The following is a 19,056-nucleotide window of genomic DNA, read 5'->3' as shown; positions in this document are numbered from 1 at the left end:
GGACACGAGGTGCTGGGAGCAATGGGGAAGCCCTTCTCTGGATGCCCCACAGCAACAGGGCCATGTGTGCTCCTGGGTGCCCGCGGGGGGCAGTCGTGTAGCCCTGCTGGCCGAGGGAGGCGGCGCCAGGGTCCCCAGTGGCCTGTGCAGCGGCTGCTCTGGAAAGAAGCATCAGCCCCAACGCCAAAGGGCCCGTTTCTTTCTCTGCGGCGGCTGGTCTGGTCGCCGAGCCGTGTGCGGGCGAGCAGCCCTCGTGTGGGGTTGGCCTGAGTGCTGTCTGAAACGAGCTCTCCTCCTGTGGCTTCATCACTTTCCTTGGTCTTACTAAAATTTTTATTAAATTCACTTATTTACTGGTTGATCTTTAGCAGGAGGGGGAGAGAGAAGCACTGGGGATCGAACCCGCAACCTTGGCACATTGGGACGATGCTCTAACCAGCGGAGCTACTCAGCGGGCCCCTTCCTTCGTTTTAATTCAGGGGAACTGGGTGTCTGCGTGCGAGTCTGTCTTGGTCCAGCGCGAAAGGGCGTCCTCCAGTGAAGAGGGAGTGGGCCATCTGGTGAGCAGATTTGTTTTCGTGGAAGAGCCGGAGTGAGTGAGAATAAAACAGAGCCGGGAGACAGATCCGGCCTGAAGCCAGCGTGTATCATCGCGGTGTCAGTGTGCGCTTGGGGTGTGTTCGACTCCCGAGAGCTTCCGGTCCTGAACTAAAATCAGTGCCTCTGAGCGCAGAGCCGTGGGCGGAGCGCTCCGTGCTCATCTACCGTTCAGGCACCTCGGCCCAAGCTGCCCTCAGGCACCTGCTCCTGGGGCTTCTGCCTGGTGGTCTCCCAGGACCCACCCTGGTGCCCCTCACCTTCAGCGTGTCTGCTGTGCTCAGCGTGCCCTGGGCCCGGTCCCCTCCCCAAGCGTGCCCTGCACAGAGCAGGCTCAGCCCCCAGGAGGGCGCCTCACTGTATGCACTTCCTTGTGGCAGAGGGGGGGTGACAGTTTATTTGAATCTTAATACTGGCGGCGGGTAATGGCCACACAGTCTCACCCCAACTCCGGCCTCGGTGTCACCTGGGCATACACAGCAGTCAGCAGGGGGACGAGCGGCTGAGGGAGCACCCCCATGGGCACACAGCCTGGAATTACTGGGTCAGGGTGTCGTTATTTCAGTTCTTACTTGGAAACCTTCAAGTTCATAAATCACTGCAGAGGTAAGGAGAGCACCCCAGTCCTCTGCCCGGGCACCTCCTGCTAACGTTGTGTCCCATGCGCCCCGCACAGGTAGCGAGCACACATGGGCGTGCCCTCTGCCCTCTGAGGGCGATTCCATGGGTCCCGTCTCCTAGGACAGGTGGGCACGGTGAGGGCTCTGCGCCATCCATTGGCCTCGAAGCAGGAAGGACCAAGGTGCTCCTGTGCCTTCAGCCAGGCCCTGTCCTGGGCAGCCTCCTTCGGTCTGGACGTTTCCACAGGCTCAGTGTCGTCCGAGATGCCGTTTTTTCTTTTTTGGTGACTCCTCACTGGAGGATATTTTCCATTTTTTAAAGAGTGGGAGGGAGAGGGGGAGAGAGAGAGAGAAACATCAGTGTGAGAGAGCCTCATGGGTTGGCTGCTCCCGCACATGCCCCAACTGGGATTGGACCTGGGAATCGAACCCGAGACCCTCTGGCACAAGGCCCGGCGCTCTAGCCACTAAGTGCCCTTGCCGGGCTGAGATGTTCTGTTTGGAAGGAGACAGCCTCCCCTTCAGGAGAGCCAGCCTCGTCTCGGGTTTGGTGTCCCCCTGGCTGGTGGCAGTGTGCCCGGGTACCTACCAGGCGGGCGCCTGCATTCCCCCATCTGGATGCAGCAATGGCCCCTACTTCGTGGGGACTAAGGTGTCCCCAGCCTCTTGGACGATTTCTGCTTTTGCTTTTTCTGACCTCCGACCTGAGGCTGGACCGTGTGGCCCCACCCAGAAGTCGTGTCTGTTCTTGCCGGGCTCGTCCTCCCTGTGGGGCCTGGGAACGAGTGTCCACTCGGCCCCCCCTCCCCGGAGCCTTCCCTCTTCCCGATGTTGTGGGCCAGGAGGTGCTGGTTTTCAGAGGTCCACCCCAGCAGGGCCACGGCGGGGGCTCACAGGTGCTGGGCAAGGTCAGGGCTGCTTCACAGAGGTGAGCACCTGGTGGGATTGCTGGTAAAATGGGGCTCTGCCCAGTTCCTGGTCTCGGGAACCTCAGTTCCTGGTTAGTGAGCCGAGGGGAGACCCCCACTGCGGGCAGCCACCTCGTGGGTCTGGATGATGGAGGCTTGGCCGGGGGCGTGGCCATGTGCACCCCAGGGACCTCAGGGCTCTGACCGTCGTCTGCACCTGGAGCGCCGAGGTTTCCCTCGCTTGGTCGGCCGGGGGCACAACCCTGAGTCAGCCTTCTCCCAAGAGACGTTCCGGACAGACCCACCAAGTCATTCTGGAGAGCAGTGTCGCTCCTTCCCGTTCTTCAGTCGAAGGCCAGTATTTTCACCCCGATAGCGGGGCAGTCAGACGTCGGGGCCGCTGAGGGTGTCTGCGTTACGAGGCACATCACTGCGGGCGGTGCGTCCGGGGGACGGGCAGGGGCCAGGCATCCGCTCAGTGGGCGCTCGGCCGCCCAGTGCTGTCCCCTCGCCGGTCTGCACTCGCTGGGCTGAGTGTGAGGTTGCTTCCTAGTCAGGTGGTCGTACTGCTTTGTACACACGCCAGGCCTGACGCTTCTCAGCGCCAGCCATCTTTCCTGGGCATCTCCTAGGGAGGCTCCTGCCACTGACGGCCTACGCCGGGGTGGGTCTCCCTCAGTTCTGCTCGCGGTGTGGGTTACGGGGGGCGTGAGGGCGGGGAGCCTGGATCACACGTGGAAGTAGTTGTGTAAAAGCAGTTTGGCTGTACCAGTGATGGGCTCAAGTTTTGAAAACTTCCTTCTAAGTTACACACCAAAATCACAAGTTGATGTTTTGTCAACTGACCTGCAGTTTCTCCAGAAGCTAATGGGCGGCCTGGCCTGAGCATCCGTCCGCCTCCTCCTGGCGGATCTCCACGGCTTTTCCCCACAGCCCACCAGGCCCGTCACTTCTGCCTGAGCGCCTTCATTGGGAGGCCTTGTTCATAATGTATCTTCAGAGGCTGGAGAAATTCAAACTTCTGATCCTTCAATAGGCCCTTGCCAAATACTGCATTTAAAACAGTTTACAATACAAAACCCGGAAGCTGGTAAAACAGACACATGGCTTAGGGAATCGCTGCAGGGCAGACATGCTCATGACCGCCATCCACCTGAGCAGGTAGGACCTGGCCAACCCTCAGCCCCTGAGGGAGGGAGGGGGCCCTTTTCCCACTCTTAGCACCACCGCTGTCCTCACCCCTTCCTGATCACCGGGGCTCATCGCGCCTTTACAAACCCTAGTCCTTGCAGCATCTCCTCCTCTGAAGGTCCCTCTGGGTCTCTCTCCCTTTGCAGTTTATGGAGGGGTTGGTCCCCATTCTGTCCGGTCCCCATCCCTCGGCTGGGCGTCTCCGTGGTTGGTTTCCCGTGTTCCCTGCCCTCTACCTGCGGTGAATGGTGGTTGGGTTAGGACAGTGGTCGGCAAACTCATTAGTCCACAGAGCCAAATATCCACAGTACAAAGATTGAAATTTCTTTGGAGAGCCAAATTTTTTAAACTTCTTCTAACGCCACTTCTTCAAAATAGACGCGGCCAGGCCGTGGTATTTTGTGGAAGAGCCACACTCAAGGGCCCAAAGAGCCGCATGTGGCTCGCGAGCCGCAGTTTGCCGACCACGGGGTTGGGGTGATGGGTGCAGAGGGACATGGTGGTGTGCTCACTGTTGGCACAGCGGCTCCCCGGAGCTGCTCTGTGTCCTTCCGGAGCACATGGTGGGCGCCTGCAGGGCCGCCTCACGCTCAGCTCACTGCTCCTCGGTGACTGCTGGGAGGGGGCTGCTCAGTGCGGGTGCTCAGTGAGCTCCTGAGGACAGCTCTGAGTGTATTTCCATCCGAGCCCGTGCTCACGCCTGGGGCTGATAGCTCAGAGGGCCTGACCCTGGAGGAGTCAGTGGCTTGTTTCATGAGACAGAATCTTTATTTATAAGCATGTTGCCAAACAGCATTTCTTTGGACCTTGAAATTGTTAAAAAGCACTTTTATCCACATTGCTGTATTTGGCTGTGGAAATAGCCGAGTGTGGATGTGTGTTAGAATGTCTCTGCGTGGGCAGAGATCCACGGAGCTGTATGTGCTAAGATTTACTGGGATGCACTCACTGCACCGCCGTGGTAACTCAGTCAAAAATGGCAAAATCGAAACGCCACCTAAAAAGGCACCTGTGGGGTGTCCAGGACCAGCCCAGCCCCAGCCCCAGCCCCAGCCCCAGCCCCAGGCACGGGGGCTGCAGGCAGAGCCTGGGTTCCCAGCGCGCCTCACCTCCTGCTGAAGCCAGGCGACCAGGTGTCCTCCAGTGTACAGGCCTGTGGCCCCTTGGTCAAGGGCCTGCAGTGGACACACTAGAGCTTGGGTTCTGGATCTGCCTGTACCAGGTGCACCGGTTAATAATGCGGATTTGTTTCCATAGGCGGAGTTACACATATGTTCATATATATGCGATTTGATATGTATGCTACTTTGTAGTATTGACAGCAAGCTTCAAAACTTCATATGTCAAATATTCTGAAGGTGTTAACATCATAGATATTTTTACTCTTAAAAATATTGAATTTGGTGCCAAAAGAGCATTTGCGGGAAGTTTTAATTCATTACTTTATTTTGAAGAAAAGTGCTGCTGAAAGTTATCATATACTTCGGGAAGCTTATGGTGAACATGCTCCATCTCAAGATACTCGTGAGCACTGGTTTAAACGCTTTAAAAGTGATGATTTCGATGTGAAAGACAAAGAACGTCCAGGTCAACAGAAAAAGTTTGAAGACCAACACTTACAAGCATTATTGGATGAAGATGCCTGTCAAACTCAAAAACAACTTGCAGAAAGATTAAACATTGCTCAGCAAACCATTTCCGATCGTTTACAAGCCATGGGAAGGATTTTAAAGGAAGGAAAATGGGTGCCACATCAATGAACGAAAGACAAGTGGAAAACTGAAAAGTCATTAGTAAAATGTTGCTTCAATGGCACAAAAGGGTCTTTTTTGCACCAAATTGTGACTGGCGATGAAAAGTGGATTTATTTTGAGAATCCCAAATGCGCAAAATCATGGGGTGATCCAGGTCAACCATCAACATCAATTGCAAGACCAAATCGCTTCAGAAAGAAGACAATGTTGCCTTAACCGGTTTGGCTCAGTGGATAGAGCGTTGGCCTGCGGACTCAAGGGTCCCAGGTTCGATTCCGGCCAAGGGCATGTACCTTGGTTGCGGGCACATCCCCAGTAGGAGGTGTGCAGGAGGCAGCTGATCGATGTTTCTCTCTCATCGATGTTTCTTGTTCTCTATTCCTCTCTGTGAAAAATCAATAAAATACATTTAAAAAAGAAAAAGACAATGCTCTGCGTTTGGTGGGATCAGGAAGGTGTATGATGAGCTTCTAAAACCAAGTGAAACCGTTAATACTGATCACTACCGACAACAAATAATCAATTCGAACCACGCTTTGATTATAAAACGATCAGAATGTGCCAGAAGACGGCAAGTAATTTTGCTTCATGATGATGTACCACCACACACTTTAAAACCAGTTAAAGACACGTTAAAAGATCTTGCCTGGGAAGTATTAACCCACCCGCCATAGTCACCAGGCCTTGCTCCTTCAGATGACCACTTGTTCCGATCAATGGCACCCGCACTTTCTGAGCAGCACTTCAAAACATACGAAGAAGTGGAAAATTGGGTCCCTGAATGGTTTGCCTCAAAACAAAAGTTCTGTTGGGACGGTACCTACAAATTACCTGAAAGATGGGGAAATGTGTAGCTAGCGATGGACATTACTTTGAATAAAGCACTTTTGATGTTTCTCTTGAAATTATTGTTTTCTTTGATTACAAAATCTGCACTATTAACTGGTTAATAGTTAGTCTGCATTATTAACCGGTGCACCTAGTAGAGGCAGAGGCTCCTGGCACCTTCTTGGTTTTTTTTTATTTTATTTAATATATTTTATTGATTTTTTACAGAGAGGAAGGGAGAGGGATAGAGAGTTAGAAACATCGATGAGAGAGAAACATCGATCAGCTGCCTCCTGCACACCTCCTACTGGGGATGTGCCCGCACCAAGGTACATGCCCTTGACCGGAATCGAACCCGGGACCTCTCAGTCCGCAGGCCGACGCTCTATCCACTGAGCCAAACCAGTCAGGGCTCCTGACGTTTTGATGGTGATGCACAGTGAGGAATGCCTTCTTGTGGCCTTTGTGGCTTTCTGTTTTAGTTGAGATTGAACTTACCTTTCCGTGTCCTTGTGAGGCAAATGGATGAGTTGCTCTCTGTTTCAACAGGAGAGTATAACTGGGGGAAGGGGAGCTTTCCGGTGACCTGAAGGGTCACTCCCCCCCTCCACCCCCTCCACCCCCCTCCTACAAAGCCCTGGCACTTTGTAGGTCTCGGGAGACGGGGAGAGGCCGGTGTCGTTCCAGCCAGCAGTAGCTCCTTTGCCCCTTTGTCTCCAGCCCTGCCCCTGCCGCTGCCGCTGCCTCGAGTGTCTGTCCCAGCTCTCCTTTCGTGAGGTGCCTGAGAGCGGCTGGTGCCCCGCACCCTCCGTGAGAGCCAGCGGGTCTTGAGGGACCCGTGCCACCTGTGCCGGCCGGCAGAGCTTCCCGAGAAGTGCCCGCAGCTGCGTGCGTGGGGACAGTGTCTGGTGGAGGAACTAAGAACATTCAGGGTTTTGTTTCCTTTTTCGGTGTTTAACCTGATAGACATGAGTGACTTAGTAGTGGATGAAGCCTGTGGATAGCAGGAGGTGGTGGACTTGTTTCAGCAGAACCAGAGACATCAGAGGTAGCATTTATGTGCCACAGATGAGGGAGAAGCACATGTGAACACGTGTGGTTTATTAAAAGGAACCCTGGCATTTCCAGTCTCCATGATAAAAGCGTGCTAATGTACTGCTTTAAAACTAAACTCTGGAGTTCTTTGTTTTTTAGGTTAAACAGGATTGCCAATCAGGTGGCCATTCAGCGGAAGAAGCAGTTTGTCGAGAGAGCCCACAGCTACTGGCTGCTGAAAAGGCTGTCGCGGAACGGCGCGCCCCTGCTGAGGCGGCTGCAGTCCAGCCTGCAGTCCCAGAGAAGCACGCAGCAGGTACGTGCCCTCGCTCTCCCCGCGTCTCTCCTCGGGCTCCAGGCCTCTCGTTGGCGGGGTCCAGTGTGGGCTGGCCCCGGGAGCCGATGAAGACCACGTGTCCCGGCCTTCGAGGTTGTGGGTTGCGCAGGTGACTCACATCCATCCGTGTCCCCGGATGTTCCTGCACGTGGCTTCTGCTTCCTCCCCTCACTCTGCACACGTGTGGAATGCCTAGGGAAGGGGAAGCCGTGACTGCTGATCACGTGGGGTGGAGTCCAGGGGGAGGGAGCAGCTGCAGGTGGGGCCTGGGCCCCATGGGGGTGGGTGGGTCTGAGCTGGACCAGGCGTGTGTGTCTGGGAAATGCGAGAGGGACTTACTGAAGGGCGTCTCTGCAAGCTGGTTAGCACTGACCGCAGAGGGAGGGCAGGGCAAGAGCTGAGCTGAGGGGGGAGCAGGCAGTTCGCTGCTGTTGTTACTCCCCCCTGAGGACATTTTTTCCGTTGACTGTTAGAGTGGAAGGGACACACACACACACACACACACACAGATCAGTTGTGTCCACACGCGCCCTCACTGGGGCAGGGATTGAACCTATAACCCAGGTGCCTGCTCTTGACTGGGAATCGAATCCGAGACTCTGGTGCTCAGGCCAACCCTCTACCACTGAGCCGCACCTGCCTGGGTGGTTTTTGGTTTTAGGGGAAGGGAGAGGGGAAAGAGAGAGCAATATCAGTGATGAGACAGAACCATCGACGGGCTGCCCTCTGCACGCCCCCCACTGGGGATCGAGCCCCCAACCCGGGCACGTGCCCCTGACTGGAATCGAACCCCGGACGCTTCAGTCCGCAGGCCGACGCTCTATCCCCTGAGCCACACCAGCGAGGGTGGTTTTTGCTTTTTAAAAGAACAAAACCAGCGCTTGTTAGATGGGAAGGATACGGAGCAGGTTAGCATGGCCCTGTGCAAGGATGGACCCAGGTCCGGGAAGCGCTCTACAACGAACCCCGAACAAGGCTTACCTTGTAGAGCTTCACGGGCTGGCGGGGCCACGTGGGGCTATAAAGCAGGTCTGAAAATACGCGTTTAGAAAGTCAGAAACGGGCTGTAAGAATCTGAAAACACAAATGGCCGTCTGCTTGTTGCCCTCATTGTTGGCTGGAGTCTGTCCACTCTGTGCTGTGGGGGGTGGCCGGCCTCGAAGGAGGGGCGGTGTTCGTGGTTGGCCTCGGGGCTTGGCCACCTCCTTGGGCGGAGAGGCTGGGGGCACTGGGCGGCAAGTGGAGTCTGGTCAGAGGTCCCTCAATGCCCCCTGCCCTTCTGGGCCCTTGGGGAGCTGCCCTCCGATGAGCTGGTAGTGGGCCCTGTGCGTCCGCCGCACCACCGTCTGCACGGCTCGCTGCTCGGTCCTCTTGCTGCTGAGTGGCTAGGGCTGAGCAAGGCCCAGGGGACACTGCAGGGCACAGCAGGACGTGGTGCTGTGGGTGGGCAGGCCAGGCTCCGTCCAGCCGCTGAGGCTGGGGTCTCTGATGAGGGTCTCGGGCCGTCGGAGCCTCTGCTCGCGTTGCTCCCTCGGCTGTGTTCTTGGGTCGGCACCACTCCTGGTGGGCTGTTCCCATCGAGGGAGAACCCCGTCCCTCCCCAGGTGACCACCTCCACTGTGCCTGCCGCCCAGGAGAGGCCTGGAGCCGTGGTCGGCAAACTGCGGCTCGCGAGCCACAAACTAATGGGTTTGCTGACACTGACCTAGACTCTCGATTCCAATAATGACAGGCTGTTGTTGTTCCTTGTGATTAAGCCCCTATCCCAGCGGTCGGCAAACTCATTAGTCAACAGAGCGGCAAACCGTGGCTCGTGAGCAGCATGTGGCTCGTGAGCCGCAGTTTGCCGACCACTGGCCTAGAGGATGTAGCCAAATTACCTTTCATCCCCTTGCATCTCGAAGTGGGGCTTTTCATCTCTGTGCTGTCCCATCTTCTCAGTCACAGTGCGTCCTGGGCTGAGCCTGTCCCTCCACCACGTGGCGTGGCCTGGACAGCGACCTCCTTCTTAGGGAGTCCCTCATCTTCACTTCCTGAATTCTGTGGTGATGGAGGTAATTTAAGTATGAACACGTTTAAATGCCCAGTTTTTAAAACTTAGATCTTAATGTCTTTTTTTACACATTTTGAAAACTTAAGATTCTGGGCCTCTTGAGAGGGGTGTGCCTTGACCCTTCTCTGTCTTGGGGCTGAGGAGTCTGTGCGTGGGCCCCGCTCTCCTTCTGAGGGAGTCTCCTCTCAGCGGCTCAGGGTGGGGCTGGGTGCCCAGGGCCATCTGAGTTGCAGCCCAGGAGTGTGCAGGCCCATGTGGGCTCGGCGAAGGCGAGGGACGGAGTGCGTGCTGGGCCAGGCCCCTGCGGAAGGCATTGCCTGCGGGTGCCAGGACCACCTGGGTTGCTGGGCGGGGATGCTGGCTCAGGGTCCAGCACGTGGACGGCGGCTCCCTAACCCAGGGCCTTGGCTACCTGGGCGCACGCGTAGCGCAGGCTGGGCTTTGTGAGCGTCCTGGTGGCGGCCGGCCTGCCGAGGGGTCAGCTGCCTGCTCCTCCTGGCGCTGGGGTGGCTGGCTGCTTTGGACCATGCCTGTTGCTCCTTGTGCCTGCGGTGGGCCTGGGGCCGGGCGCCCGCGTGTCCTGCACTCAGAGAGCCTGGGCCCTGGAGCCCCCCTCGGCCTTGGCGTCTAACCTGGGACCTGATGTTTGTCGGTGAAGCCTGCTCAGCTGACAGGCTGCGTGCTCGCCCTCCGCTTGGGGAACAGAGTTTGCAGCTCTGTTGACTAACGAGTTTGCCGACCACTGGGATAGGGGCTTAATCACAAGGAACAACAACAGCCTGTAATTATTGGAATCCAGAGTCTAGGTCAGTGTCAGCAAACTCATTAGTTGGTGGCTCGCGAGCCGCAGTTTGCCGACCACTGCTCTAGGTCTCTTCTGGGCGTCAGGGCTGTGCCAGGGCTCTCGGCCATGGGAGCACCGCCCGGAGCCGGCACGTCGTCGGGCTGTGCTGACCGAAAGGTGGAGCAGGAGGTTGGGACCGGAGCCTGCACGGCCTCCACGTGTGGGAGGGCCCTGGCCTTCGCAGGTGGATGGGCACGATGCAGTGAGGCGCCGTGGGGGTCGGACACGGAGGTGGGGTGACGCCGAGAAACGGGGAGGAGAGGATGCAGACCTGGGTCCTCATCCGGCATGGAGCCCGGATGAATGAGGGCCCCACACATGGGCCGGCCAGAAGACGCTGGTGCAGGAGCAGGCGAGGGTCGTCCCAGCGTTTCCTTTGCTGTCTGTGCTGGGTCCTCCTGGGTTGTGGGTGGGCCGAGGTCGGGCCTTCAGCAGACAGCACACGGGAGGTGGGCCAGCTGTGCGCGTGGACCTGGGGCTGTGTTAACAGTCGGCAGGAGGAGGTGGGCCCAGGAGGAGCTGGGGATGGGCAGCTGCTGTGGGAGTGGACAGTGAGCGTGCGTGAGGACCAGGGCCCTGGGCATACCCGGGGGACCGGCAAGGAAGTGTGAGCAAGTGTGTGGGGGTGGCTGTGTGGAGCCCCGGGAGGAGGGGAGGTGGGACAGGAGGTTGGAGTGCCGGGCCAGCCTGGGCTGGGACACGGAGCCCCTTCGGAGTCGTTCTCTGCGCTGTGACGGTCCCGCTGGGCTGTCGGCTCCGCCATGGTCGGACCGGGTCAGCTTGGTTGGCGGTGCGTTGGGTGGGCCTCGTGTGTCCTGGCATCCCTTTGTTTCTCTGACTTTTCAGTACGACCTTTTCAGTGTTGAGACGTAGAATGGGGACGGGCAAGTGGCGTGTCAGAGCGCAGACCCGCCTGTCCGGCCTGGGCGTTCTGTGTATCTGGTTTCCCCTGGCTGCTGCCGTACTCTGAGAGTCCAGGTGGTGGGACCCCGGCCTCGTCCTGAGGTCAAGGCGAGTGCTGCTCTCGGCGCAGGCCCTTCAGCGTTTTGGGTCCTGCTAGGCCCCTTGCCCTCCACCTGAGGGACCCCGTGTGCCCGCACGGTGGTCTGCACCTGTGCACTCCCGCCCTGCTCTGCTCTGGGCGCTGTGGGAGGGCTGGGCTCCCGCTGCCTCCCTGGGCACCTGGGGCCGACGTTCAGGCTTTGGTTCACTCTCACAGCGAGAGGACGGCGAGGAGATCCAGGCCGCCAAAGAGAAGCTGAAGCACTGGCAGCGGCTGCGGCACGACCTGGAGCGCGCCCGCCTGCTCATCGAGCTCCTGCGCAAGCGGGAGAAGCTCAAGCGCGAGCAGGTGAGGCGCTTCGCCGGGCGTCCTCGGCCCGGCCCCCAGCCGCCCGGTGCCCTGGGTGGCAGGCAGCTTTACGGAAGGGTGGCGCTGCCTCCTTAAAGGACGCCGGGGTGGTGCAGGGACAGTGTGGCATCCCGTGTGGGGTCTGGGACGCCTGGGGCCGGTGAAGATGGGAGCCTGGCCAGCACCTGGTGGTGTTTGCGGGCGCCACGTGTGACGGGCCTTGACCTAGGCTGCCGGGAGTCAGGGTCTAAACGAGGAACTGTATTGCTGTGGACCGAGGGTCCGCGCTGGGCAGTCCTGCGACAGGAAGGTCACCTGTGCGTGTCCGCGCTGAGCACCCTTGTCCTCCAGGTGAAGGTCGAGCAGATGGCGCTGGAGCTGCGGCTGACCCCGCTCACGGTGCTGCTGCGCTCCGTGCTGGACCAGCTGCAGGAGAAGGACCCGGCTCGCATATTCGCCCAGCCGGTGAGCCTGAAGGAGGTGGGTGTGCTGACCGTGTTCGCCCGCCCCGTCCACACTGACCGCAGGACGCCGCTCACCTGTGTGCCTAAGTCCTCCCTCTCCCTCACCGAGTCCTCAGGGTCAATGGCGCACGTTCCATTGTAAAGTGTTAGCGACGAGGTGGGGACGTTCTCGCTGAGAAAGAGCCTCAGCAGGTGGGGGGCTGCCCAGCGGGTGCGTCGTTGCTCTGGTTTCAGTGAAGGAGCTGAGGCAGCAGGGCCCGTGGGAAGGCGTGTAAGTGCTGTGTCTCGGTGCTGCCGCACGTTAGTGGGAGTCGTTTATGCTGTGTGTGCATTCAGGCGTGTCGTGTTGCATGTGTGCGCGTGTGAGACTCCGTGTGGGCGTGTGAGTTCTCTGGAGTGCCAACAGACCTTCCCTCGTTAAGCGCTGTGCCCCCTGCGGTCAGGTGCCCGACTACCTGGAGCACATCAAGCAGCCCATGGACTTCTCCACCATGAGGAAGCGGCTGGAGGCGCAGGGGTACAGCAGCCTCCCCGAGTTTGAGGAGGACTTCGACCTCATTGTGGACAACTGCATGCGGTACAACGCCAAGGACACGGTGTTCTACAGAGCCGCGGTGAGGCTGCGCGACCAGGGCGGCGTGGTGCTGCGGCAGGCCCGGCGCCAGGTGGACAGCATTGGATTCGAGGCGGCCTCGGGGGTGCACCTGCCGGAGCGGCCGGCCGCGGCCCCTCGGCGGCCTTTCTCCTGGGAGGATGGTAAGCACCTGCCCGGGTCCAGGGGTGCCCGGGAGAGCCACCGATGGCCTGGTCGGCCCCGCCCACAGGACTGGGGTGGGAGCCCCATGCGCTCTCAGTTCTCCAGGAGCCGCACAAAGGAAGGGAAGGAAGGCGGTTTATTTCAGTGGCGTGTCCCGTGTTGTGGGTTTGACACGCAGTCAACGTGGAAACCACTGGGATAGTTGCCATTGGCCTTATTTTTCCGTTGTCACTGCGGTGTGTTACCCTCACAGCCCAGCCCCGCTGTTGAGACCAGCCACGTTTAGGTGCCCACGTGAGAGACCCAGGCCCGCCTGACGCAGCCCAGGGAGCAGCTTAGCTGGGGACTGCGCCCAGGGTGGGTCTGCAGCTCCCAAGGGTGCTGTCAGCTGTGTTGAAAGGGCCCAGAAACAGGCACACGCACTCAGTTGGCTTCCTCCCCCTCCCCCCTTCCCCCCCTCCCCCCTCCCCCCTTCCCCCTCTCCCCCCTCCCCCCTCCCGGTGTGCGGCTGCAGAAAGGGCCTCAGGACCCCGGCCGCCTCCCTCTGTGTCTGGCCACGTGCTTCTCAGATACGGCAGTCGGCGCCGTTCTGTCCTCGGAGGCCGGGCTGCCCTCGCCCCAGGCTCCGGCCACCACACCTTGACCGCCACCCGACTTCCTGGAGCAAGAAGGGGTTGGGGCCTGCGTGTTGGGCCTCTCAGGAAATGGCCACGCACGGTGCCGTGGTGTTGCCTAAGGAAATGCCTTCCCCGCGGTTTTTCTAGGCATAAAACCAAGGACGAGAAGTCCTGCTGTGTCTCTTCCTTGGTATCAGGGCGGGGTCCAAGGTGAGCTGGTCACCCAGTGTGCCCTGCCTCCCTCCCGTGAGGCCTGGCGGGCGCGGTGTGCCCTCTGCTGGGCGGGCCGTGTCCCTGCTCCGCCTAAAGAACCTGCGGGAGGCACCGGGGAGCTGGCCTTCGGGTGACTCCCGAGCGTGTGTCTGAGGTTGGCTGCCTGTGAGGCTTTGTGAGTGACGATAGGGATTCGAGCCAGGCTGCTGTGTCTTAGGCATCTTACCTGTTCCCTGGGCCAGTGGTCGGCTAACTGCGGCTCGCGAGCCACATGCGGCTCTTTGGCCCCTTGAGTGTGGCTCTTCCACAAAATACCACGTGTGGGCGCGCACGTACAGTGCGATTGAAACTTTGTGGCCCGTGCGCAGACGTCGGCCTTCGGCTCTCCAAAGCAATTTCAGTCGTTGTGCTGTTGGTGTTTGGCTCTGCTGACTAAGGAGTTTGCCGACCACTGCCCTGTGCAGCGGCTCCTTCACTTCAGAGGAAGACGGGTTCCAGCCTGCGTCTGTAGCTGGGCCGCCTCCGCTCCACCAGGTGGCGCTAGAGTAGCTCTCTCCTCAGCGGCCTCTCTGGTCTCAGGTGCCTCACAGGTTTTGGTGTTGTGCTGAGACGAAGCTGCTAGGGGTTTCTGTAGACGTAAGCCTGGGGCTCAGATTTCCTGGCGACGTGCGGCCCAGTGTGATCCCTGGGTCTGGACTCCTGAGCTCGAGGTCCGTTATGCACAAGCAGCGCAGCCCCCCTTGGCACTGGCACGAGGGAGGGGCGAGTCCTGCCCGGGAGGAAGCTCAGCAGGTGGTGGGCCCGTCCAGCCGGGCACGGTCATCACTTAGTGTCGGTCAAGGCGCTGAGTCAGCAGGGCTCAGTGCTGCCTCCCTCACGCGAGGCTTGGAGGTCCTGCGTCTGCCCCCGCGTCTCCCACGCCCGTGCACCACTGCGCTGGCAAGCCTGTCCCCTGTGGCCCTGTCTGTCCCCGGTGGCAGCCCTGTCGTGGGTTTAGAGCTGGGTGAGGGCCATCACTTGGCTGAGCCAGGGGCGTGGCGCAGGGTGACGTAGGGGCGGTGGGGGGAAGGGTGTTCTCCCGGCGGCGCCGCGGTGAGAGCTAATGGACGTGTGTTCTGTGGCGCAGTGGACAGGTTACTGAACCCAGCCAACAGGGCCCACATGGGCCTGGAGGACCAGCTGAGGGAGCTGCTGGACAAACTGGACCTCACGTGCTCCATGAAATCCAGCGGGTCGAGGAGCAAGCGGGCCAAGCTGCTGAAGAAGGAAATTGCTCTCGTTCGGAACAAGCTGAGCCAGCAGCAGAGCCAGCCCCCTCCCGCGGAGTCAGGTACTGGAGGCTTTGAAGAGGAAGGTGCTCCGCTGGGGCAGGAGCCGGGGGAGGAAGGTAAGCAGCGCTGCCTCCCGTCCGTCTTCCCCAGGCCCAGGGGCACCCGACCCGCCCCCAGTCACTAGGCCCTGGTGCCCTGCAGTCCTGCCGGCGGTGTGTGCTCGGCGCCGAGAGGGCCCCGGTGCAAGGCAGAGTGAGGTTGTCCTTCCCAGCGGGGTCCTGGAAAGCCGCCCAGAAAGCACGGCTGAGGACCCCACAGCATCCTGCATGGTGGAGCGGAGGGTGGCGTGCCACAGGCGTGGTCACCGCTGTCGTGTCCTGTGTGCGAGGAGGGCGCGCCACTTAACGTGCACGGATGAGAGGCGCTGTGACGGGCTGCTCCCAAGTGCCCTCCTGTCCACGCTCCTCTTTGATGTTTGGAGGGTGGGAAGGCAGTGTGGGCGCCAGTCATGGGGGGCAGGCAGGGGGCCAGGGCTGCCCACGGGCCCCAGAGCCAGCCCTGCCTTGGCAACATGAGCGGAGTGTGGAGAGGCACCTCCCCCTGCTCCGAGCTGGGGTGCATTGCGAGCAGATGGGGCAGCAGGCATGTTTCTGCGGACCGGAACACCGGGTGGTGCAGACACCACCCCCCAACCGGGAAGCGGGGCACGGGTGCAGAGGGAGCAGGCGGGGCGGCTGGTCCAGGAGGTGAGCGCAGGGGGACTTGCAGGAAACGTCCCCTCTCGCTTGCCCTCTTCTAGTCTCAGAGGACGCGCGGTTCAGTCACACCAAACGGAAGGCGGGGCAGGACTCTCCACCACCAACAGCAGTGGGGCTATAGCCTTTCTGAGCTTTAGAAAAGCAACACACATTGTTCGGCAACTTGCTCCTTTAAGAAGCCTCGGCCTGCTGTTGGCGGTCTGCAGGGTCCTGGTCACGGCCATGTGTGTGTCGTGTTGCACTGTGATCTGCGGCCCCAGGAAGCGCTGGCCGTGACTGGGTAGTTCCTCTGAGTGTCACATGGTTCCTGGGCCACAGCTCCCCTGTCCTCCAGCGGTTCCCGTAGGAAACGGCCTCCTGTGCACCCAGCCAGGAAGTGGTTCTGCTGCCTTTTCTCCTTTGCTGCCTGGTCCTCGGGTGTGCGGTTGGTTGATGTAGGGTCCGTAGCCTAGGGTGCAGGCCCTGGCGCGCTCCTTGGGGATGGGAACTGCAGGGGTTCCAGAAGAGAGGAGCTTCCCTTCTCCGCGCTCTCCCTGCTGGAGGGCCGGGCTCTGGCACACTTGTTCCAGGGACCTCTGGCAGCCAGATGTACTTGGGGTCCCATCGTAAGGCCTGTGCACCCTTGGGGATGAGTGCCCTGAGACATGGCAGGACCTGAGGGGGTCAGTGTAGGGCACCCCTTCTTGCTGCAGGAGCGGTAGCTCTGGCCATGGTATTCTGTCTCTTTCAGAAAACCACTCCTTGTGTAGCGTTTGTCTTGGAGGGAGGGAGGGAGGAAGCTTGTCACCAGGTGGACTCGCCCTCCCTGGAATAGCTGCTCTGAGCACTTGCTCTTCCCAGCAGTCGGGTCTTCTCACTGCGGAGGGTGTGTGATCCTTCTCCTCCTTGGTCCAGCCCTCCCTGCACTGGGTCCCGCCCGCCAGGCGGGAGCCCCTCGGTCAGGCCGGTCCCTGTGCTGCTGTGGTGCGGGGTCCTTTTAAAGGAAGCACACAAACCGAGATCTGAGATGAAAGACAGCCCGGAGCTGCCTGTAATGTGCCCCGTGTTAAAAATGACCACGCACATGGAGAAGGCATGTCGCTTTCAGCTGATGGGAAGGGAAGATGGAGAGACAGCAGCTTCCAGGAGACCCACCGTAAGAGCAGGGAGCCAGAGGTTTCGAGGCGGCTGTGTGGTTCCATGGATGTGCGTGGAGGCAGACGAGTCAGCCGTTGGTGTTACTCTAGAAGTGGGAACTTGGGAGACTTAAGGTGCACAAAACCCAAGAACCTGTTACAACCACCTTTCAAACACAAAGACTCAGAGCAGCAATATTGTTGTTATGAGAAAATAGTAGTAACTCCTTAATATCAAGAACTGTCTCGGTTGTGACTTAGCATTTACCAGGTGCACCGGTTAATAATGCGGATTTGTTTCCATAGGCGGAGTTACACATATGTTCATATATATGCAATTTGATATGTATGCTACTTTGTTGTATTGACAGCAAGCTTCAAAACTTCGTATGTCAAATATTCTGAAGGTGTTAACATCATAGATATTTTTACTCTTAAAAATAATGAATTTCATGCCAAAAGAGAGCATTTGCGGGAAGTTTTAATTCATTACTTTATTTTGAAGAAAAGTGCTGCTGAAAGTTATATACTTCGGGAAGCTTATGGTGAACATGCTCCATCTCAAGATACTTGTGAGCGCTGGTTTAAACACTTTAAAAGTGATGATTTCGATGTGAAAGACAAAGAACGTCCAGGTCAACAGAAAAAGTTTGAAGACCAACACTTACAAGCATTATTGGATGAAGATGCCTGTCAAACTCAAAAACAACTTGCAGAAAGATTAAACGTTGCTCAGCAAACCATTTCCGATCGTTTACAAGCCATGGGAAGGATTTTAAAGGAAGGAAAGTGGGTGCCACATCAACTGAAAGAAAGTCTTTTTTGCATCAAATTGTGACTGGTGATGAAAAGTGGATTTATTTTGCACAAAATCATGGGTTGATCCAGGTCAAACATCAACATGAACTGCAAGGCCAAATTGCTTCAGAAAGAAGACAATGCTCTGCGTTTGGTGGGATCAGGAAGGTGTGGTGTATGATGAGCTTCTAAAACCAGGTGAAACCGTTAACACTGATGGCTACCGACAACAAATAACAAATTTGAACCACGCTTTGATCATGAAACGACCAGAATGTGCCAGAAGACACGGCAAAGTAATTTTGCTTCATGATAACACACCATCACACACTTCAAAACCCGTTAAAGACACGTTAAAAGATCTTGCCTGGGAAGTATGAACCCACCCGCCGTATTCACCAGACCTTGCTCCTTCAGATGACCACTTGTTCCGATCGGTGGCACACGCACTTTCTGAGCAGCACTTCCAAACAATTACAAAATCCGCATTATTAACTGGTACACCTGGTACGTGGTTTCCACTTGAAGAACAGGGAAGTGATGGGTGGGTGTCAGGCCCATTGAGGTGGGGGCCGCACCCACCCGGCCAGGAAGGGAGATCTGCTGGCTCGGGGTCCCCAGGGACCTTGCTCTGACTGAGGCCTGGAGGTGAGGAGACAGCGGCAGGCCCGTCCCTGCTGCGCACGCTGCACAGTTTGGGGCCAGCGCTCCTGCGGCTGTGTGCGCCTCAGCTCCCAGTCTGTCTGCTGCCCAGTTCGGGGCTATTTTCCGAGGGGACTGCGAGGCTCAGTGAGAGCTGGAGGCGGCTGTCAGCACCACGCCACCTGGGGAGTCCGGCATGCAGCCCGCACTTGGAGAGGCCTGTGCTTTGCTTGCACATGGAGTGTGCGTGCAGTTGGCTGCTGGGCCGGATCTGCAGACGGCAGCTCTGGGAGAACGGAGCGGGCATTGTCACCGAGTCTCCGATAGGCTTTTGCTCTAGGTCAGTGGTCGGCAAACTCATTAGGCAACAGAGCCAAATACCAACAGGACAATGATTGACATTTCTTTTGAGAGCCAAATTTTTTAAACTTCTTCTAACACCACTTCTTCAACATAGACTCGCCCAGGCCGTGGTATTTTGTGGAAGAGCCACACTCAAGGGGCCAAAGAGCCGCATGTGGCTCGCGAGCCGCTGTTTGCCGACCACTGCTCTAGGTTGTGGGGGTTTGAGGCCATGCTGTGAGCCCTGCCTTGCTGTTCCAGGCTGAGCCGACCCCTGACTGGAGGCCCCTGGGGCTGCCTGTTCAGTGTGGCTGGGGTCTGCTCTGTGACATCTGTGGGCGAGGGCCCTGTCGTGTTTGTAAGGACTTTTCAAAGGAGCTTCCTTACTTGTGTGTTAGCACCCAGTGACGTTTCCACATGGTCCTGCAGGCACCCGCTCTCCTGGTGGTGGAGCCTGGGGTTCACCAGGCACCTGGGTTTGCGTGGCCCCACACCGGTCCTTGGCCCGCTGGCCCCTTCATGCCTTGGAAGTCTTTTGTGAGTTGCCCTGGTGGTGGGCGC

At 58.4% G+C, this 19,056-nt stretch overlaps 1 protein-coding gene across 4 annotated transcripts in view; it reads left to right on the top strand.

Annotated features, from left to right (window-relative positions):
* The window catches only part of BRD1 (bromodomain containing 1), a 41,792-nt gene that overhangs the window by 8,865 nt on the left and 13,871 nt on the right, over positions 1-19,056 (top strand). For 3 of the 4 annotated variants that reach the window (XR_013960064.1, XM_080658587.1, XM_080658586.1), the window contains exons 3-7: positions 7,093-7,249; positions 11,387-11,518; positions 11,870-11,998; positions 12,426-12,738; positions 14,696-14,956. Coding sequence is in view for 3 of the 4 variants with exons in the window: in XM_080658587.1 (XP_080514713.1) it covers positions 7,093-7,249; positions 11,387-11,518; positions 11,870-11,998; positions 12,426-12,738; positions 14,696-14,956 (992 nt within the window). In the remaining variant the exon portion in view is untranslated. The remainder of the gene's footprint in view (positions 1-7,092; positions 7,250-11,386; positions 11,519-11,869; positions 11,999-12,425; positions 12,739-14,695; positions 14,957-19,056) is intronic. The other variant, XM_080658588.1, reaches the window with a different exon arrangement.

The sequence above is a fragment of the Plecotus auritus genome, assembly GCF_963455305.1.
Source record: "Plecotus auritus genome assembly, chromosome: 3".
NCBI lineage: Eukaryota > Metazoa > Chordata > Mammalia > Chiroptera > Vespertilionidae > Plecotus > Plecotus auritus.
The sequence above is the reverse complement of the archived record's forward strand: the minus strand, read 5'-3'. Positions and strand labels throughout refer to the sequence as shown.